Consider the following 20200-nt stretch of genomic DNA (forward strand, 5'->3'; position numbering starts at 1 on the left):
GCTTCCTGGGATGAGACAACTGATGGGTAAATAACCACTGATGAGTAAACTTAGGAACCTCCACTCCTCCCTCCTTACTCCACAAGAAGGCAACATCCTGGAAGACAACCCCACGTTCAGCCACGTGGCAGGACCACAGTGCAACAGGGCTGCTAGTTGACTGCCCTCCTTTACCTGGGAGAGTTCTTGTGGTCTCCAACTTACCAGCCCAATGGGGGGAAGACATCTATTTTAGCTTGGAAGCAGGCTGACCTTCAAAACCCAAGGTTCAAAAAAGGTGTTGTAAAAATGATTACAAGTCAACATTAATTTTCCTTAATGGGAAATGCTTTTCTCCAAGAATCTTAAAGAACCATTTTTGCCTAGCTTGAAAGATTAAGCAGAAAGGCAGGTGGCTTTTTTAAAAAATGAAGAGACAGAGAAAGAAATCAGGGATCAAAGTCGGTGGGTTAAAAGGCTTCGTTATAAATTTTAAGGGGTTATAAACAGTAGGTATTTATGACAAATTTGAGTCCTTTCACTCAAAAATCCCAAATCATAACAAATGCAAAGGATGATACAGATAAATTATCACCTGGAATTCTGTCTATATGATGTACTGAATTTACTGGTATTTTTTTTTAACCCTTATTGTCTGTCTTAGAATCAATACTGTGTATTGGTTCTAAGGCAGAAGACTAGTAAGGACTGGGCAATGGAAGTTAAGTGACATGCCCAAGGTCACACAGCTAGAAAGTATCTAAGGCTAAATTTGAACATGGGACCTGCTGTCTCGAAGCCTGGCTCTATCTACTGAGCCACCTAGCTGCCCAAACTGGTCATATTTGGATCATTCTTCTGATCCATTTCCCTAACTGTAAAATAAAAGGTTGAAATTGAACATCTCTGAGACCATTTTCTGTGCCATACTGTTTGGCACTAACAAAGTTGGATCAAACAATACTGACTTGAAAAGAAAAACAAAACCTCCAGGCATGTCTTCCCAATTCCTTTTGACATCCACAGGTATGAAACCGCATAAAATATCAGATGTATTGATGTTTTCACTCAATTTCTTTTCTCGTTCCTTTTTGTCTTTTAAAAAAAAATGTTATAATGAGATGATCGTCTGGGAGGTAGGAAAAAAGGAGGGGCATGTAAAATAAAATAAGATGTCAATTATTTATTTTAAATAAGAAAAAAAATTAAGGCACCTATTTTTGGAGTCCATCACTTAATCCTCAACTATGAACATTTTTATAATTTAAAATATTTGGAGTTATGTGGTCAAATGCTTAAAGTGCAAAATATGATAAAGCGTCAGTAGATCACAGGGCCTAAAGTTAGAAAAACTTGAGTTCAAATCTGGCCTCTGACAGTTACTAGCTGCATGACCCTGGGCAAGTCACTTAATCTCGGTATTTCCTCATCTGGAAAATAAGGAGGATAATAGCACCCACCTCCCAGGATTGTAATGAGAACCAAGGGAGATAATAGTAAAGCACTTCTCCTGCTACCTGGCTCAATGCAGGGGGCTATAGAAATGTCAGTTTTTGTTACTAAGTATTCATAAAGCACTATATCCATAATAAAGTGATTATGCAATTAATTATGAGTTATTCATCTCAATGAAAAGCAAAAACGCATAGCTGAAGTATTTCTTGAAAAAACGAAGCCAAAATAATGTTTAGATACCAGCCTGCCATTTCTAGCTTAGAGGGATGTCTAAACTGCCAGTCCTCCATGCCTTTCAGCAATACTCTGACTCAAGATTTCAGATAACATTTCTAGAAACCTTGAACAAGGATGTAGTATTTTCAAATAACCCCAGTTAAACCACCAAGCCTAACCATTAAGCCATTCATTCTTCCTGAACCACTCCCCTCATTCCTAGAGTTAAAACTAAGGAACCTCCCACTCTTCCAAAGAGAGCTTCATTGGGAGAAAAGTGTGTGTTAGGGGTCATTTCCAATCAGCAGATAAAGAGGAGACTGAGATGGGTCAAAAAATCAAATCCGCTGGCTTCAGACACTTCCTAGCTGTATGACCCTGGGCAAGTCACTTAATCCAGTTTGCCTTGGGGGGTGGAGAAGGGGAGCTTTCCAGAGCAATCATGGTTTCCATGTTAAAAATGAAATTTAATTAATTTAGACCATAAGCTTCTTGAGAGCGGGTCCTCTGTCATACTTGTTTCCCAAAGAAAACGATATAGGCATTGAATACCTGTTCAAGAATTGTTTAGAAATGAAACTTTCATCTTAGATTTCAAAGGAAGGGTTACCAGTTGGGTAGAAAGAATTAAGAAATTATCTAGCTATGACTAGACCTTGAATTCCGATGGCTGAGATGGATTCTAATTTTACTGAAATGTGCCCCTCTCCCACATGCACAATCTTTTTCAATCACTGCTGTATTTTAGAAATCCAACACCGAGTTCTGTTCCCAAAGATGCTGCCAATAGAATATTATACTGTTATGAAAACTATTGTATAATTTCCATTTTATTAAATGTTTACAGTTATCGTCATTCTCAGCAAGTCCTCTGAGCAGGTGCATTTCACAGGGAATATGGCAAAACCAATCTTTGTAATGCTTCCTTTGACAACTAGGATAACCCTATTGATGTAAAAGGTTCTCATCATGCTTATTGTTTCAATTCAAACTCTCCGACACTCGCTCAGCTCTGTCAGATAGTGATCACGAGTCCCTGCAGTGGTTAATTTTCTTAACATAAATCCTTAAATAATTTTTTCCTAACTTGAACACATAACTGGACAAGCATTCTATGATACAGCTATTCCCAAGAGATTGGCCTAATAAAATGCATAGGGTGCCGTGTTTAATGCAGGGATGTTTCTCTAAAAGGAACAACGTTCTGCTACAAAGTATAGAAATAAGCATAAGGGTCTGCAAAGCACAAACATTCTATCAAGTTATGTTATTACATAATGAGAAATAGGTATTTGCTATAAATCAAGGGGGGGAAACAGCACTGAAATTTTTAATAGTTTGCCAAATATACAGCTATTAGGATTCTCTAAATAACACTTAAATTAAAAAATTGGTATAGATGATTCTATAAAATGAACACAAATTACATATCAACAACCCCTGCAGTCCAATAATGAACCCCCAATAGCAAACAGCATGGATTACAGTCAAACACATTTTAAGAAGACATCATTTAGACATTTAAATCAAAGTAACTAAGACCAGACTAAGTACATTCATTCAAGTACAATAAATTTAGCTTTTCAGTTTTTATAATCATCAGTTAATGACAAAACTTTAGGTGCAATTTCACATATTCTCATACACTTTCCAGTCCAGTTCCCAGAGTAATAAAGTGTCTTTGTGCACTTGATTTTCTTTATATGCAGGTGCAATATACATTGGTTATAGAACATTTCACTTCATTAAAACTGTTAATACATACTGTAGGTGAACACCAGATTAAAACTCAACCCAACAACTATAAAATTTCAAAGAAAAGACTTGAAAGTACTAATTACTGTTTAATCTCTTGAGTATAATCCCCCATATCGGAGTCTATCAAAGTAATCGAGAAGAACTGATTTGAACATTGACTCCAAGAACAGGAGCCCTTAACCTTTCTAAAACATGAATAATATATATTACAAGTTTTTTGCCTACATTCCAAAAAAGAACTTTTATTCTCACTATCAAATTCAAAGTAGTTGCACTTTGAAAACACAGAGGATGACCACGGTCTACGATTGTTTATGATAAAAATGTGTAGTATTTTGCTTGTGGATATGGAATGGAATGTACTTCACAGTAATTTACTACATTATTCTACTTTATACATCATTGAATGAACACTATAAGTAAAATGTACCATCTGGATAAGAAATTAAAAAGAAAACAAAAACTTTTAAGGCCTTTGGATGTTATCTATCATCATTACACAAACTCTAGGATTGAGTAGGGGTAATGCTGTTGGATAGTATGAACTCAAAACATTTCCAGCCATATTTTAGTAGCCATTTCAACTCTGAATGCTGGATACTCAACACGAATTTATCTAAAGGTTTTTTGGAGGTTTTTTAAAAAATAATTCGCATCTTCTAAGTATCAAACTAAATTTGATCTCTGAAAATAATCACATTTTAAAATTTTATTATTTTTTTCTTAGATGGTGACTGAGTTTTAATAAGACATTTCATTTGTTATCACATAAAGTATTGGAAGTGTTCCATGTTTTTTGAACATTTGACATTTTTTACGAATTAGCCTTGACATTACAAGCCTCATGAAAACTCCATCCTGGGATGTCATTGATTCTCTAAATAAGGTTACAAAGATACCAAATCAAGGGTTGAAGGCACTCAATAGGGAAGTTATTGCGAGGTAATGTAAACAATTTGAGAAGCAAACAAAATTTTATATTAGCAAATGGCAAAAGTATTGATGAAAGGCGATGGCAACTCCTTAAAATGGACACTGTAAACTAGATTTCTATTATTTGACAGCAAATATCTTAAAGATTCTATCCACTTTCCTCTCATCTAGATTTTTTTTTAAAATATTATCCCAAATACATAAAAAGAACTTTGAAATCCAGCACCTTGGGTAATGCCAATGCTCTAAAACATTCACTTATATCCATGCTGAGAGGTCAAAAAGCTTTACTTGTTTGCAATCTAAAACCTGGAAATAGTGGACTGGTAATGTGTAAAAAAGAAAAAAAATATCTTTCTGTGTACATATATAACAATTAATGAACATCGAGTTGAAAATACAAGCCCCATGTTGAAGCAATTTAATATACAAGTTTTCATAGGTTTTTTTTTAAAACTAGATAAAATATTGAACATTTTTATAATTGCTTAATAGCTTGTGATTCATCGTAATCTATGCAACTTCCATCCGTATTAAAAATACCAATTAACGTAAATACTTTGTTATAAAAACTATTGTATAATTTCAATTTTATTAGCGAAACTTTTACATAGTTATCACAATTCTCAGAAAGTCCTCTGAGTGGGTGCATTCACAGGGAATATGCTAAAAATCAGTATTTGTGATGTCTCCTTTGATAACTATGACAACTCAGATCTCTGTCATGCTTATTGCTTAAAATTAAAACTCTTATACACTCAAATGTTTGCTAAATAGTGAATATGAGTCCCCACAGTGGTTAATTTTAGCACAAATCCCTAAATATTGATAGTTGGTTTTTAACTTGAATCAGTTGTTCAACCAAATCTAATCTGATTCACATATGCTACATAAAGAAGTTACAAAGGGGGTCTTGACTGACAATGACATCAAAGTGTAAACAAAAAAATTAAAATCTAATCCCATCCCTGAAAAAAGATAACAGTAATTAACTCTTTTCATGTAAAAATTGGATTTCAGTGATCAGTAAACTAGCCAAAAATAAGATACTGATCTCATAATAATATACCTGCAATAACAGGTGTTAGCAAGTCTGGTGTGTTTATTCCATACTTTACTGATCTAGAATGTGCAACAACAACAAAAATAGTCTGCAAATAATACGACTTTCTCTAAATCAGAGTTGACACATAAATGCTCTTCTGCACAAAGGCTCTCACCATATTTAAATCAGGCTTAAAATAACCTTAATCTTCTGAGTTTAGGGTTTAACGAACTCATAATGTTAATGATCGTTCTTAAGGAGATTTCTTGGATTTGACTTGTCTTCGCTTTTCTTTCTCAAACCAAAGACTTCCCCATTATTCTGCTGGCCTCATGATGGATGTAGCTTAAGACAGGGAGAACATATGACAAAAGCCCAATCACTGCTATCAGAGGATTTGGGGCCAATTCTCAAAACTAAACAACTACAGGGTCAACTGCACTTATTTTCTTTTTTGATAAAACTGTAAAACACAACCAGATTTAGAAAAGGGGCTGAATTTATTGAGGTACTTTTCAATCACAAAATGAACTCCTACAGAGGAGCTCTATTTTCTTAAACTGGAGCATTCTGCAGTCGGGTCTCTTAGTTTTAGGAAGTCAAGATCGTTCTCATCATCCTCCCCACTCTCCCCGCCTCTATCTCAAAGCCCTACCCCACCCCCCCCCAAAGTAAAAAGAAAGAAATCAACCCTAGGGTTTAGAAAAACAAATAACTCTCACCCTTACCAATGGTTTAAAAAAAAAACTTATCTGTTGTGTGAAAGACCCAAATAACAACCCATGGCTAAGCAAGTATTTTCCTGGAATGTGGCAAATTTAGAAATGAAGCAAAATACAAGGATAAGGATATGGATTGCAACAGGAAAAGATTTTTTTAAAGCCATAATCAACACCTCCTCTTCAACTTAGTTTAGGCCCCTAAAAACAAAAAGATCAAAGGATTGCCGATGGACTTTTTCCAGCAGACTCTGACTGTAGTTTGCAAGATACTGGAAAGTCAACCTTGGAACCAGAACTAAAAGTATTTTGCCTTACATTTTCGCCTTTAAGCAAAACTGAAACTAAGCTTAAATGAACTCCAAATGGCATTTTCCATTATAAACTAGTCTTTCAAATTATGACCGACTTGATCACAAGCAAAAGACTACAAAATGTAGCCCCTTGCCTTTACCAAAAATGAATGGGAAAAGTTTCAGATATGCAATCTCAAAAAAAAAAAAAAAGCTTTTGGCATTATGAAAGGTTTTTTTTCCCCTTGTTCACTTACCACAAATACTTAAGCATCCAATTTTTCAATTTATATAAAAATATCTAAGAATGTGTGCAAAGTGGCATCTTCCCTCGATAAAATTCGATTCTAAAGGTTTAAGTCATCTTTAGGCATGATCAGAAATGTAAGACTATTTCTACTGACTTGAATAACAATAGCAGAAAGATGGATTTTATGAAAAAAGCACAGAATTCTATTATAATACACCAAAAAAAAACAATCTGATTCTAAATAATGACTCATACTTATAACCGCTGTCCTTGCTTATGAAAATTGAGACACCGCTTTAACAACAGGTCCATATGTTCTTTTCAAACAAATGCTGGTAAAAATGAAATATTTCATTACCTCTAGGAGCAAAAATTTTATTAAAATTTAAAAATTGTTAAGGGCATTAGTTCAATCCTCCATTCCATAAGAGTTTGGATTCTGTCAGAGAAGTAAACTGTAAAAATACATTTATCTCTGAAATGCAAGATTTTTTAAAAAGAGAAAAACATTTTTCTTTTTCTCCTTGGGCAATAATGATTAATGCTCTTCAGATTCCAAACCATTTTTTCTCATGCCAGATAGACAGTAGAAGAAATCTATTGTCTTTCAAACAAGCTGTTCTGGAAATGAAAGAGATTGTCTATTCTTAAAATGTGCCAAGAATAGTATCCACTTTGAGAAAGAAGCACCTTAGCACCTGGTGATATGCTGGTCTGAACATGGAAGAAAGAATCTAGACCTTATCATCATCACTTCATCGATTCAAGAGTTTGTCCAGTTTAGGAACTTGGTCCAGGGCCACTACTGAGGTTGAGGACATCAACTTGCCCTTTCTAGTTTTCCGGCTGTTTTCTAATCACTTTCTGTTTCCATTTCTATGGCTCAATGTCAAGGCTGGGTGGACAGGGGATGCACTGATGAATTTGCTACAGGAAGCTAAAACTAAATCCTTCGAACTCAAGAGTTTTTATTTAACTTAGGCCAAACAGATACATACTATCACGTACCACACCACGTCCGTGCCCTGTTTAACATTTCCTATGTCTTTTATTTGTTCATAGTTTTCTAATGACTATTCATTAATTTTCCTGAGTAAGAGTATAAAAAGTTAACCCTTCTACCCAAAAGTACAAAGACAAATAAAATGTAGTTGAATCACAATACAAATCTGTTACATAACATTACAAGGGCAGAGATTTGTTGCTGCTCTTCATTAGCATTGGCCCCGTAAAAAGAACGTAGCAAAGAATTTAATTATCTAAAATATTTTGCAGTACAGTAATTAGATGTTTCAGCCCATAGACATATCCCTCATCCTTCGTGTTGCTAGGGAACACGTGAGCAAAGTCAATCATCCGCACTTCCACAAGTGAACTTTCAGGGGGCTCCGCGGGACGGTGGTAGAAGACTTTTTCCAGTTGAGAGAGTACATTGCCATTCAAGTGTTCCTGGGATATGCAATTGCTGCTTTTCCATACATTGCCTTGCTCCCCATTTTCAACTTTCAACGGAGTCTGACCATGATGATTCTTTGAATAGGCTTCTTTATGATGCACGTACACTTTGCCGACAGAAGCCCCCACTTTTCCATTCTCTTTAGAACTCAGTAAGTGAATGTTGTTGTTATACTCGAGAACCTCTGCCTCTGGCAGCTGTCCTTTGGACCAAAAGGCCTTCTCTGCTGAAGTCCCGTCACCCAATCTGTTAGCAGTTGGCAGGGATGAACCTTCATAAACAAACAGTAAGGAACTTGCGTAAAAGTTAAGTTGACTCTGGCTTTCAAACCACTGAAGAATTTTCTCAATCTTCTTAATGCTGGCAGCAATTGCATCTTTTCTCAAACAGTACCCATTATGAAAAAATCTGGAAACTCCTACCAAAAGGAAAACAAGATCAATTAAGCAAAGCTCTACCGCGTGTGAAAGTAGCCTCCTCCCGCACAAGAGAGAACCCTATTTTAAACCTCATTTTAAAGTGAGAACAATAGAACAATAAGAATGATATTCAGACACAGTTCTCTATTGGGGATTATCTTGAGCTCCTGAGAAATGTCAGAATCACAGCTACAAAAATAGAATTATGCTATTGATGCAAAGAGGCTAAATACAAGAACAGTTCCATTCAGAATCTTTCATCTATCTATAGAAATGGATATCAACTATCTCTATGAAAAACTCTATGTTGGATGTTTGTCCAGTATATTCTGACTGAAGGTCAGCAATAAAAACCCTAACCTAGACTAGATTCAAACTAGAAAAGAATGTAAAAACCAGTAGTCGGTAGCTTTGCATTCCAGTTCCTGATATAATACTGAGTACACAGGAAACATTTAATGAATAAATGATTAAACATTCTTTTTATTTTAGCTAAATATGCATCACGTATTCTTGTGAGGTGGTTATTTAGGGCTCTGAGCTATTCGAAGCTTATTAGTTCACTCATTCCTAACTAAGATTTCTTATTGTTCCCTTTCTATACCCATTTGGGAATCCAGGAGCTTAGACTAAATTCCTGTATTGGTGAACGATCCAAACAACAAGAAGAGAAATATGGACTATTTGGCCTGGAGGATGATTCTAATCAGTTACTGTGACAGGAGATACTCTTAAATATTATTCTGAGGACGCTATCAGAGTTCAAGGAAGAAAATGGAGCCAAACATATTTTGCAAGACTTTGACTCTTAAGGTCACAGACATGGATGTGTGTTTCCTGCACATACAATGATAATTCTCACAAAACATTTTTTTCCACCTTCAGGTTTCGCTACAATTGAATCCTCAACAAAGTTTATCAGGAAATGTAGATACACATAACATTTGTTGCCACAAAAACATTAGGCTCATATCCTACAAACACAACTTTTTTAACTATCACTCCATTTAATATTATCACATATGGTACCTACATGTTAAAACAATTTTACTCTACGGTTCTCCACAGTAAAGGCCTCCTATGGTTCATCACAGTGCAGTTCAGTTGGGGTCCAGGGTTCTGAATGGGGGTGTTCATGAGACACAAACTCCACTGGGTCCTACCCAAGCTGAGACAGACTTCAAGAGCACAAGCTCAGTGACAGCCTGTATTTCTGCCAAATGAGGTTAGCCAGAGACTATTTATCAAGATGGCTAAAGCTTTTCTGCCACAAAAACTCTCTATTAAGTTGTAGAAAGACTAAAAAATCAGCTTCAGTAGGGAAAGTAACCCCACCAAGAATTCTGCTTAATGCACCTTAAAGTCCATTAGAAGTATTTTGATTCCCACAAAATAGGAGGATTATTGATCTAGAGCTAGAAGAAACTTTAGAGGTCATCTAGTGAAATGCCCTCGTTTTCTCTCTGAGGAAACTGGCCCAGAGGGATGTTACTCCCTTGGCCATGGTCTTACAGATAGTAAAAGTAGCAGAGGGGGTGGCTGCCTCAAACACTTCCTATCTATGTGACCCTGGGCAAGTATTGACCCCCATTGCCTAGCCCTTATGGCTCTTCTGCCTTAGAACCAAAACCCAGTATTGATTCTAAGGTAGAAGGTAAGGGTTAAGTAGCAGAACTGCTATGTGAACCTACACTCTCAATCTGGGTTATACACATATTATCATATAAAACATCGTACTGTATTTCTGGAAGCCTCATGCACATCTACTATAAACTTATCTTGATGATACCTTCTAACTCCCACTTGAGGAGAGAGAATACAGTCAGAAATGGGAACATCATAAAATCCAATTAAGTCATGGGCCCCTTACCATCTTGAATTGTTTCCTTCGTTAAACTTCTTCCATAATGCTGGTTCTGAGTTTCATAACTATCCGAATGAGCGTGATAAACCTGCCAGGAAAGAAAAATGGGATCACACACATTTTCCAAATAGCAGGGTTCTCGATCAAAAAGGGCTCAATTTCACTCCATGGGCCAAGGCCAACCTTCTTCATTGGCTCAAAGCCCGGGAGAGCAATCTCAGAGGTCACGGGATCCTGTCTGGGACAGAGCAGACTAGCCTACCTGGGGGGGCTGACTTATGACCACAACAGAGGAAAGGCAATTTCTAAAGATGAAAAGGAAACGCAGTTCTCATTAGAGTCCTGGGAACTGAACCTCATTCAGATTTAATACCATCTCGACTTCCGGACTTTCTATGAGGACACGGCGTGCCTCAGACTGACTGATCAGGTCAGTCCTGGAGTAGTCTTGGCTTTGCACGTCAATACCCATTCTAGTTTCATCACTGCTTCTCTAGACGTCTATTCAGTCTGATGCCCAGAATTCTGAGTTTGGCTTATAGTTGAAAGGAAAGAAGTCTGAGGTGGCCTTCTGTATCTCCCTACTTTCCATCCCTGAGAACCATCCAAATTTCATAGAAACCAAGTCACATACCAACTCTTTCCTTGATTTCTAGGGAAGTGGTTATCGACCCCACTAACACCAAAATATTTATGGCTGCCTACCTCCAGGGGCAACCAATGTTTAATATACATAAAGTATGTAAAATAGTTATTAAAAAAAGAATGTAGTAAAAATGAATCCTATTTGAACCTAAAGTCAAAAGGGAGTCCCTGGAATTTACTGGGTAGGTAGGAGTCAGATCTATGCTTTGGGAACGTCAATGTGGCAGCTACATAGATAGGGGAAGAGATACAAGGGCTGGAAGCCAGTGAGGAGGCTACTGTAAAAGTCCAGGGGAGAGGCGAGGAAGGTCTGAAATCTGATGGCAGTGTGAGTGGAGAGAAGGGGATAGAAGTGAGAGATATTGTAGAAATAAAAATGTTAAGATTTAGCATCTCTTTGGATGTGTGGGGGTTAGGAAAAGTAAAGGCAGTGAAATGGAACTTTGATCAGCTAGTCTGTCCAGCTAGTTCTTTTTACAGGTAAAAAAAGGAGGCCTCAAATTGTGCTAGATTTGGAGGTAGAAGCCCTGGACTGGGACTAGCTCTGCTGCTTGTGTGACCTTAGGTGAGTCCCTTGGGGTCTGTAGCACCAGACCCTCCCTTTCTAGGTTTTTGTGTCACTGTGCTCACTTAGTTCTTTTCCAGTCGCCTTTCATGGAAGCCTATTTGTATCATCCTCTCTAAAAGAAGAGGTTCCCAAGTCCTAGATCCTCTTCCCTCCTCCCTTTGCCCTTTCTCTCCTGAGACTTCATGGGTGTTCATGAGTCTTGAACAGAATCTTCTGCAGCCAGAGGATGCTTAGGTCCCAGTCCCTCTAGAGCTCTGGCCCCATATTAGCAACTGCTTATCAAACATTGAAACCGAATACTACACAGACATCTCGGAATGGATATTTCTAAAACAGAGCTCCTCCATCCCCTCTGAGACACCCTACTCTCTAAACTCCCCTATTTACACTGAGGACACCATCATCACTTCCAGTCACCTAAGAGCAGGTATTCTTTAATCCAGTGACTCTGGCTTCTTGGCTGTGCCACATAAAAGACACTCCATCTCTCAGCTTTGGGCATTTTCTCTGGCTGTGGCTCATGCCTGGAACACTCTCCATCTCTCAGCTTTGGGCATTTTCTCTGGCTGTGGCTAATGCCTGGAACACTCTCCATCTCTCAGCTTTGGGCATTTTCTCTAGCTGTGGCTCATGCCTGGAACACTCTCCGTCTTGTACTCTACCTACTGCTTCCCTGGCTTCCTTTCAGTCCCAAATGAAATCCCAAACTCCCCTTTAATTCTCATCCTCTCTAGGTTAGTAAGTTCCTACTGATCCTGTCTAGAGCATCTGTACATATTTCTTCATATGTTTATGAACTTCTTAAGGGCTGGGGCTGTCTTTGAGCTCTTTTTCCATCTATGGTGCTTAGCACACAGTGCCTGACACCAAGGAGATATTCAACAGATATTTACTGATTAATTCTCTACTCACCTGCATTGCGGCCAAGTTGTGAATTTTACACCTCCCCACCTTCCTTCTCTAATTTCACTCCAGTGGTCCCAGTTTACCTCAGGCCTTAATCACCTCTCACCTTCATGACTGCAATCACCACTATACTTTATACTAGAAAATCATCTGCTCTCAAAACACAGAAGCATCATATTTCAGAACTGGAAGGACCCTTTGAGATCACAACTACCATTCACATAGGATTTACAAAGAACATTGTAGGTTAACTAATCTGATGCTCCCATGGCCCTTTTCAGTCAGGATTCCAAGTACCACGGCACATTTTAGAAAGAAGGAAACTGTGGCTCAAGGACTTTAAGAAACTTGGCCATGGCCACACACCTATTTAATAAGTGCTACAAGTCTCATTCACCTAGTACGACTCTCATCATATTATAAACGAAGAAAAATGAGAGTCAGAGAAATAAAATATGTTGACAGTAGGAACAGAAGACTTTCTAGGTTAAGTCTTAATATATGAATAATTTTGTTTGAAGTGTCGTAACCTCCCCAAAATGTGAGAAACAAGTGAAATTTTAAAGGTCTGTACGCAGACCAAATTTGAACCCGGGTCTTTCCAACTCCAAGCTTGGCACTCTATACACTGAGCCATCCAGCTGCCCCTAAAAATAAAATATTTAACAAAAATATATTCCAAATTAAAATAATTTTGTGGGTGGTATAACTAACCAAGATTCCTGATATACAGACTTCTCCCAGAAATTATTCTTTCTGGAAGTATATATAAGATTTCAGCCTTCACAAAGGAAAATAACTGTCATCTAAACAAAATGTAATAAAGGTATCATTTCACTATTCTCTTAGTCATGTACAAACTTGTGACATTTCTTCTATTGTTACCTTTAACTTATTTAAATCCTGTCCTATGTAACATGATTTCATGTGAAGGGTCATAGTCATAGCAAGACACCTTGATCCTGGCTGGAAGGTCGACATTTTCCTGTTGCACATCCCAGTTACTGACATTCTTATGGGCTACAGTAGTTAAACATTATGGCAGATGAATCCTGTCTCTAGTTTCCCTAAAACACTGGAGGGTTCTTAAGCCCAGGAACAGCATCACAGACCTCTTTTCCTCCCCACAACATTACAGCTTCTGTTTCCACACCCAGGCCAGAAATCAGCTCCTCCTCCTCAACCTGGTAAAATTCTTTATTCCTTTCAAGACCCAGATCATGCTCCATCTTCTACATAAATGAAGTTCTGTGGATAGAGCCCATAAAAAAGGCAGTAACTGGGATGTGTGACATGAGAAAATATTAACGTTCCAGCCAGGATCCAGCTATCTTAATATGGCTATGACCCCCCAGATACATTCATAAATTACATAGGACAGGATTTAAATGAGTTCAAGGCAACAATAGAAGAAATATCACAGGGTTATATATGTTTTAACAGAACAATGAAATTATATCTTAGAGGATCGTTTCTATGTGAAATAACTATAATTAATAAAATTTAGTATAACATAAGTATTTTTAAATAATGTATATTTTAATATACTTTCATATAATTTTAAATATAATTTCAGTTTGGAAAAATCAAGCCCAATCTATTTTATACTATTGTTAAGTAATATGTAATTTTATTGGTTTTCATATATAAATAGTATTTCGGACAACATTAAAAACATGGAAATTTTTATTAGGATGGAATTTTCAAAGGGACACTTGAGACTCATGAAATCAATATAATGATCAAATATAAAATACATCACTAATTCACTAGCAGACCTCTTTTTGATAATTAAAAGGTAGTTTCCCCTTTCTTGCTATGTCCTAAAATATATACATGGTATTTACAATTAGATGTAAAGTAGTAGGCTTCACCTTGCAAACAATTCCAAATTATTCCTCAAGGAGGCACAGAGGATTCTTTCAAAGATCTAGAATTTCCTAAGTATAGATATATATTCCAAAAATGCTGGTCACAACTTAACTTGGTGTAAACAAAAGTATATATTATGTGCAAGGGGAAGGAAGGGAGGGAGGAAGGAGGAAAAGAGAGGGTGAGGGAGAAAAGGAAGGAGGGAGGGAGGAAGGAAGGAGGAAAGGAGAGGGAGAGGGAGGAAAGGAAGGAGGGAGGGAGGGAGGAAGGGAAGGAAAAGGAGGGAAGGAGGTTGAAAGGAGAAACTAACATTCTACTAGGAGGAGAGATCAGGAACAAAACATCCACAGATCAAAAACGGATAATTTGAGGAAAGGAGAAGTACCAATAAACAAAGGGAGATCAGGTAATATAAATCCACAACCCGAAATAGGCTCTTCATCAACTTCTATGGAAGAGAAAAAATTCACCAGCTGATACTCAGCACACTCTGGTAATGAGCTTCTCTGTAGCTTGGCTAGACCGATCCTCAGAACATTTCTCAGTCCAAAAATTTAGTCTATACTCAAAGAAGGTCTTTCTATAGTATTAATCCCACTAATTATGAGCTACTGACATGGCCTTTGAAAAATTATCTATGAACAATGAGAAAATGAAGGAGAATTTTTATGAAGGATGAAAAGAATTGATGGAAAAGCATATACATAAAAAGGAATTGCCCGGCATTCTCTCTATCCAAGAGCATTAATTCAGACTTCCTTCTTAAAGAAAAGAAAATTGATTTGATGAGGATGACCTCAATTAGATTCGTATTCATCATAACCGGAGCACTTAAAAAGTCCAACTCCATTTTTCAAAATGGAAGAAGAGAGAACTTTATGGCATCATATTTCCTCAATTCAATTCAAACGCTTAACAAATATCTACTCTTCTGGGCCATGCCTAACTCAGGCCAGTCCAGTTATTCAGGCTGGAAATTAAAATTCAATGAGATACTCAGGAATAATGATAATGAAGCCACTTTATTTAGAATGATTAATAAAAGGATAGTAACTAAAACAAAAATGCTATTCTTCAATCCCTCTGTAGACACTACAGCAATCAAGAAAAAAAAGCTAGGTCAGAAAGGAATTTGTATCCTATTGACCAATGAGAATTTCCAACAAAACCTCCAATACCAACTGTGTCCACAAACTGGACCTTCCTTTGAAGTTTCATGCATTTCCTCATGGAAGGAAGACCTCTGGCCTCCTCTCCCCAGATTCTAAAAGTACCAGTCCAGCTTAGTTAAAAGAAGAGCTGTCACTATCATACTATGTCAAGGCACTATCAATCAGGGCTCTTAAGATGTAGTCACAAGATAGAGTTCCTCCTCTTAAAGAGTCTCCTATCTAGATGGAAGAGAAGTCAACAAGCCTTTAGTAAGTGCCTACCGTGTACCAGAAAATGTGTTCTAATTTGTACTCAAGTATGAAGAAAATCCAAAGAATTATCAAAAATTCCAGGAGAGAGAGGAGTGCTCTTGTTCCAGTTTCAGAAAGGTAAAGGTTAAAACCAGGGAAGGCTTCACGGAAAGATGAACTTGAAGGATGTTAATATGCAGAGAAGGTAAGGTAGGATGAGAAGCCAATCCAATGTTAAGGAATGGTGTGAACAAAAAGAAAAATCTTGATGTTAGAATGAATTTCAAAGACCATGAAGGGAAGAAAAAATAGTTAGATTAGAGAAAACTAAGACATCCACTTGGGCAAGAATGTTTAGTCCAGGAAGAGACCTAAGCTAAAAACTGGACTTTGGAGGAATTTAAAGACCAATGAGGCTGTATTTTTATTTAACTGGCAATGGGTAAAGGCTTTCAAGTGAGGAATCAGAGAACTGTATTATGGACACCCTCACCTACAAAAACTCACTTATTAAAAAAGTTTCATAAATGTTTTTTTTATTTTAAAATATATATTACACATTATGAATGTGATTAATATGCATATGGATACTTAGATATGATGCAATGGGGATGGGGGGATTTTTTTTTTTAAACCCTTACCTTCCGTCTTGGAGTCATTACTGTGTATTGGCTCCAAGGCAGAAGAGTGGTAAGGGCTAGGCAATGGGGGTCAAGTGACTTGCCCAGGGTCACACAGCTAGGAAGTGTCTGAGGCCAAATTTGAACCTAGGACCTCCCGTCTCTAGGCCTGGTTCTCAATCCACTGAGCTACCCAGCTGCCCCTGAGGGGGAATTTTTAAAATCATTTTATTTCTTCTCCAGCTAAAAACCCTCCTCAATTCAAGAGTTGATTCTAAACTCCACAGGAAAATGAACATTTCAAATTAGAACGCTACAATTCAGATTTCCATCACAATTTATTATTCTTCCATATTTTATGATAAGACAGGCTTGTTCTGGAGTTTTCTTTGATATTTATTTATCTTTCTACAACATCCATGATCTCAACTCTAAATTTCACTTTGTGTCATGTCTCTATCTTATGTCCCCACAATTGCCTGGCACAGACTTCAGCAAGCACTCCTAGGTGCTTCCCCAAAGATTTACTACATCAGACTCCATCTATATTAAAAGTAATTCTAAGGGTCAAAAATGATTATGGAATCAACATGTGAATTCCTCTTCTCTGTGAAACAACAACAAAAATCAATGTTACTGATGGAATACTATTGTTTTTGATCTGTGTAGGTTTTGTTCCTGATCTCTCCTCCTAGTTAGTTTCTTCCCTCCCTCCGTCTTTGTCTTCCTTCCTTCCTTCCTCTTTCCCTCCCTTCCGTCCTTCTTTCCTCCCTCCCTCCCTTCCTTTCTTCCTTCCTCCCTTCCTCTCTCCCTTCCTTCTTTCCTCCCTCCCTCCCTTCCTTCTTTCCTCCCTCCCTCCCTTCCTTCTTTCCTCCCTCCCTCCCTTCCTTCTTTCCTCCCTCCCTCCCTTCCTTCCTTCCTCCCTTCCTTCTTTCCTCCCTCCCTCCCTTCCTTCCTTCCTCCCTTCCTTCTTTCCTCCCTCCCTCCCTTCTTTTCTTCCTTCCTCCCTCCCTCCCTCCCTCCCTTCCTCCCTTCTTTCCTTCCTTCTTTCCTCCCTCACTCCCTTCCTTCCTACCTTCCTTTCCCTTGCACATAAAATACACTTTTGTCTATATCAAGTTAAATTGTGACCAGAATTTTTGGAATATATATCTATACTTGGGAAATTATATATCTTTGAAGGAATCCTCTGTGCCTCCTTGAATAATGAACTGGAATGACCTCCAGAAACTGATGGAGAGCGAAAGGAGCAGAACCAAGAGAACATTGTACACAGAGATGGATACATTGTGGCACAATCCAATGTAATGGACTTCTCTAGTAGCAGTAATGCAATGACCTAGGACAATTCTGAGAGACTCATGAGAAAGATTGTATCCACATCCAGAGAAAGAACTGTGGGAGCAGAAACACAGAAGAAAAACATGGGATCAATCATGTGGTTCGATGGGATATGATTGGGGGTTCTGCTGTTAAGAGATCACTCTACTGCAAATATGAATAACATGGAAATAGGTTTGGAACAATGATATACATATAACCCAGTGGAACTGCTGGTCATCTCTTGGGGGGGAGGTAGGGGGGAAAGAAATCATGAATCATGTAACCGTGAAAAATTTTTCTAAATAAAAAAGGGAGAAAAAAAAAGCAGACCACAGGATGGAATGAATTACAGAATCACAAAGATTCACATGAAGAAAAGTACAGCCTCTCCTCACAGACACAAAGATTGCAACTCCTATTTTGGCTCCTTCACATACACTGTGGCCCTCTTTCAACCATATTTGTAACCTGGAAGCACTACACCCAGATAAGAGGATCCTTATAAATGATGTCCTTAACTTATTGAAAAGTATACCAAATTCACTCATTTATTCTCTTTTAGCTTTTTGAGCATTCATATATCCTAGCTTAAAGCCCTGCCATTTCCAGAACTTGAGAGTTCACAGTTAATCAAATACTTTGTCCACTCTTTCCTCAAATATGCCAACGGACTCCTTTCAGGATCACTTTGACAACAGCACTGTTGATTATGAGGAAAATAAACAAAAGAAACAGAAATTTGTTAGACTGTGTCTTACCCTCATGCCAAGCACCAAGAACCCAATCTCTTCCATTAATGGGTACTTGCTGACCTGCTGCTGAATCTTCTCAGAAGAGGCGAATGGGTCATAGCTTTTCCGCCCTATCTTTACATCCATTATACAGGGCTTGTTAAATGTATGCGTCACATCTTCCAGTTTTAGGTATAAATCTGTTTTTTTAAAAACAAATTTTAGTTAGCAATGCACAAACTTTTTGACTATATGAATGATACTGAAGGAAAAAAAAAACAAAAGAAAAAAGTACTGAAATTAATGAGACTATTCAGATATAATAAGCTAAAACACCCAAAACACTGGTTTTTCTGCCACACAAGCATGAACTACACATTCTGAGGTTAGCTGTTTGCCAAGAATAGATGAAATCATGCTCAACCATAAGAGAAAGACATCCAACAGCCTGTATGGCTACAAAAGACACTAACAGCTTCGTTTAAAGGCAATGGGACAATTTTTAAAACTTGCTCTGCAAATCCATTGTAAACTATCGAGGCTCTGAAGTTTTAGATTAGATTTTAACCTTTTTTTTTCAACAAACAAATATATACTATGTTCAAAGTCTTATGTTAGGTACCCTGAGTTACTGACACACTGCGCAAACCTCTAAAGAATACAGAACCTAAAGGGGAAAAGAGATACACAAAAGGAAAGAGATGTACAAAAGTAAATATGAAAATAAAGTATACTAAGTGAGAATAGTCCAGATGTCTTACCTCTTTCAGATAAAAAGGAAAGGGGATTTCAGAGAAGGTAACACAAATTAGATGGATTTCAAAGAAAGAACAGCAGGGGCTCCCACCCGATATTGGAGAGAAAATAACAAGAAAAGTGATGTAAACAGAAAACAGGACAAGAACAAGAGGCAAGCAAGTTGTTTATTTTGCCTAGGACACGGAATTTGACAAGGACTAACATAAGGCAAGGCTGGAAAGTATATTAGGAATAGATGGGAAACCAGATTACAGATTGATATTTTATTTATTTCATAATAGGTATAAAGGGAAAATTTTATGGTTGGACTGAATATATTTTTAGTTGGTCACCAGGGGATTTTAAATTCTAAATCCCAATGAAATACTCAAGTCAGAGTGGAATTTTATGGTGGTTTATTTGCAATAGAAGGAAGAAATTAAGAAAGAGAGAGAGGAAAAAGGGAAGAAGATTTGCTCCAGCCAAGGGATCTCTCCAGAAAGCCAAGGAAAGGGGAGTCAGCCTTATCACTCACCACATGATCGTCTAATGAAAGCATTTTGAGGTCTCTTGCTCAAGCTCCTCCGGGGTCGAGTTCTAGGGTCAAGTCCCTCTCACAGAAAGTGATGTGAAATATAAAGGCAGTTCTTTATGTCACTTCCTGTGTCTTACATGTACCAATGGTGGCTTAAATGTGGCTTTGGACGGCCCAGAGGTCAGTCAGTTGTTTCTGATTTGTCACTTGCTAGCACACACGGGTCATGGACCTTCCTCCCTGACACTTAATTCTTAAGTGGGGGTGTATACATTCTGAGTTGCTAGAATTCTAAAAACTAAGCAGGGTGAAGTAAATCTAAAATTCACATAGGTAACTACTGAAGGCTTTTGAACAAATGAATGACATAAATCAATCACAACATGAGGAAAAGCATTTTGGCAGCAATTTTTAAAAAATGGATTGTAAAATGGATACTGGAGACAAGAAGATCAGTTATTTTACAGACCTA

The 20200-nt window shown here is 37.5% G+C and overlaps 1 protein-coding gene across 2 annotated transcripts in view; it reads right to left on the bottom strand.

Moving 5' to 3' along the window:
• Positions 1–2462: 2462 nt before the first annotated feature.
• Positions 2463–20200, bottom strand: part of IPMK (inositol polyphosphate multikinase) — a 75031-nt gene continuing 57293 nt past the window's right edge. The window contains exons 4-6 of one of the 2 annotated variants that reach the window (XM_001375674.5): positions 18483–18655; positions 10394–10475; positions 2463–8522 (exon numbers count right to left, since the gene is read on the bottom strand). In XM_001375674.5, coding sequence (XP_001375711.3) covers positions 7900–8522; positions 10394–10475; positions 18483–18655 — 878 coding nt within the window. In that variant the 3' untranslated portion in view covers positions 2463–7899. The remainder of the gene's footprint in view (positions 8523–10393; positions 10476–18482; positions 18656–20200) is intronic. The other variant, XM_056795679.1, reaches the window with a different exon arrangement.

The sequence above is a fragment of the Monodelphis domestica genome, chromosome 1, assembly GCF_027887165.1.
Source record: "Monodelphis domestica isolate mMonDom1 chromosome 1, mMonDom1.pri, whole genome shotgun sequence".
NCBI classification, from domain to species: Eukaryota; Metazoa; Chordata; class Mammalia; order Didelphimorphia; family Didelphidae; genus Monodelphis; species Monodelphis domestica.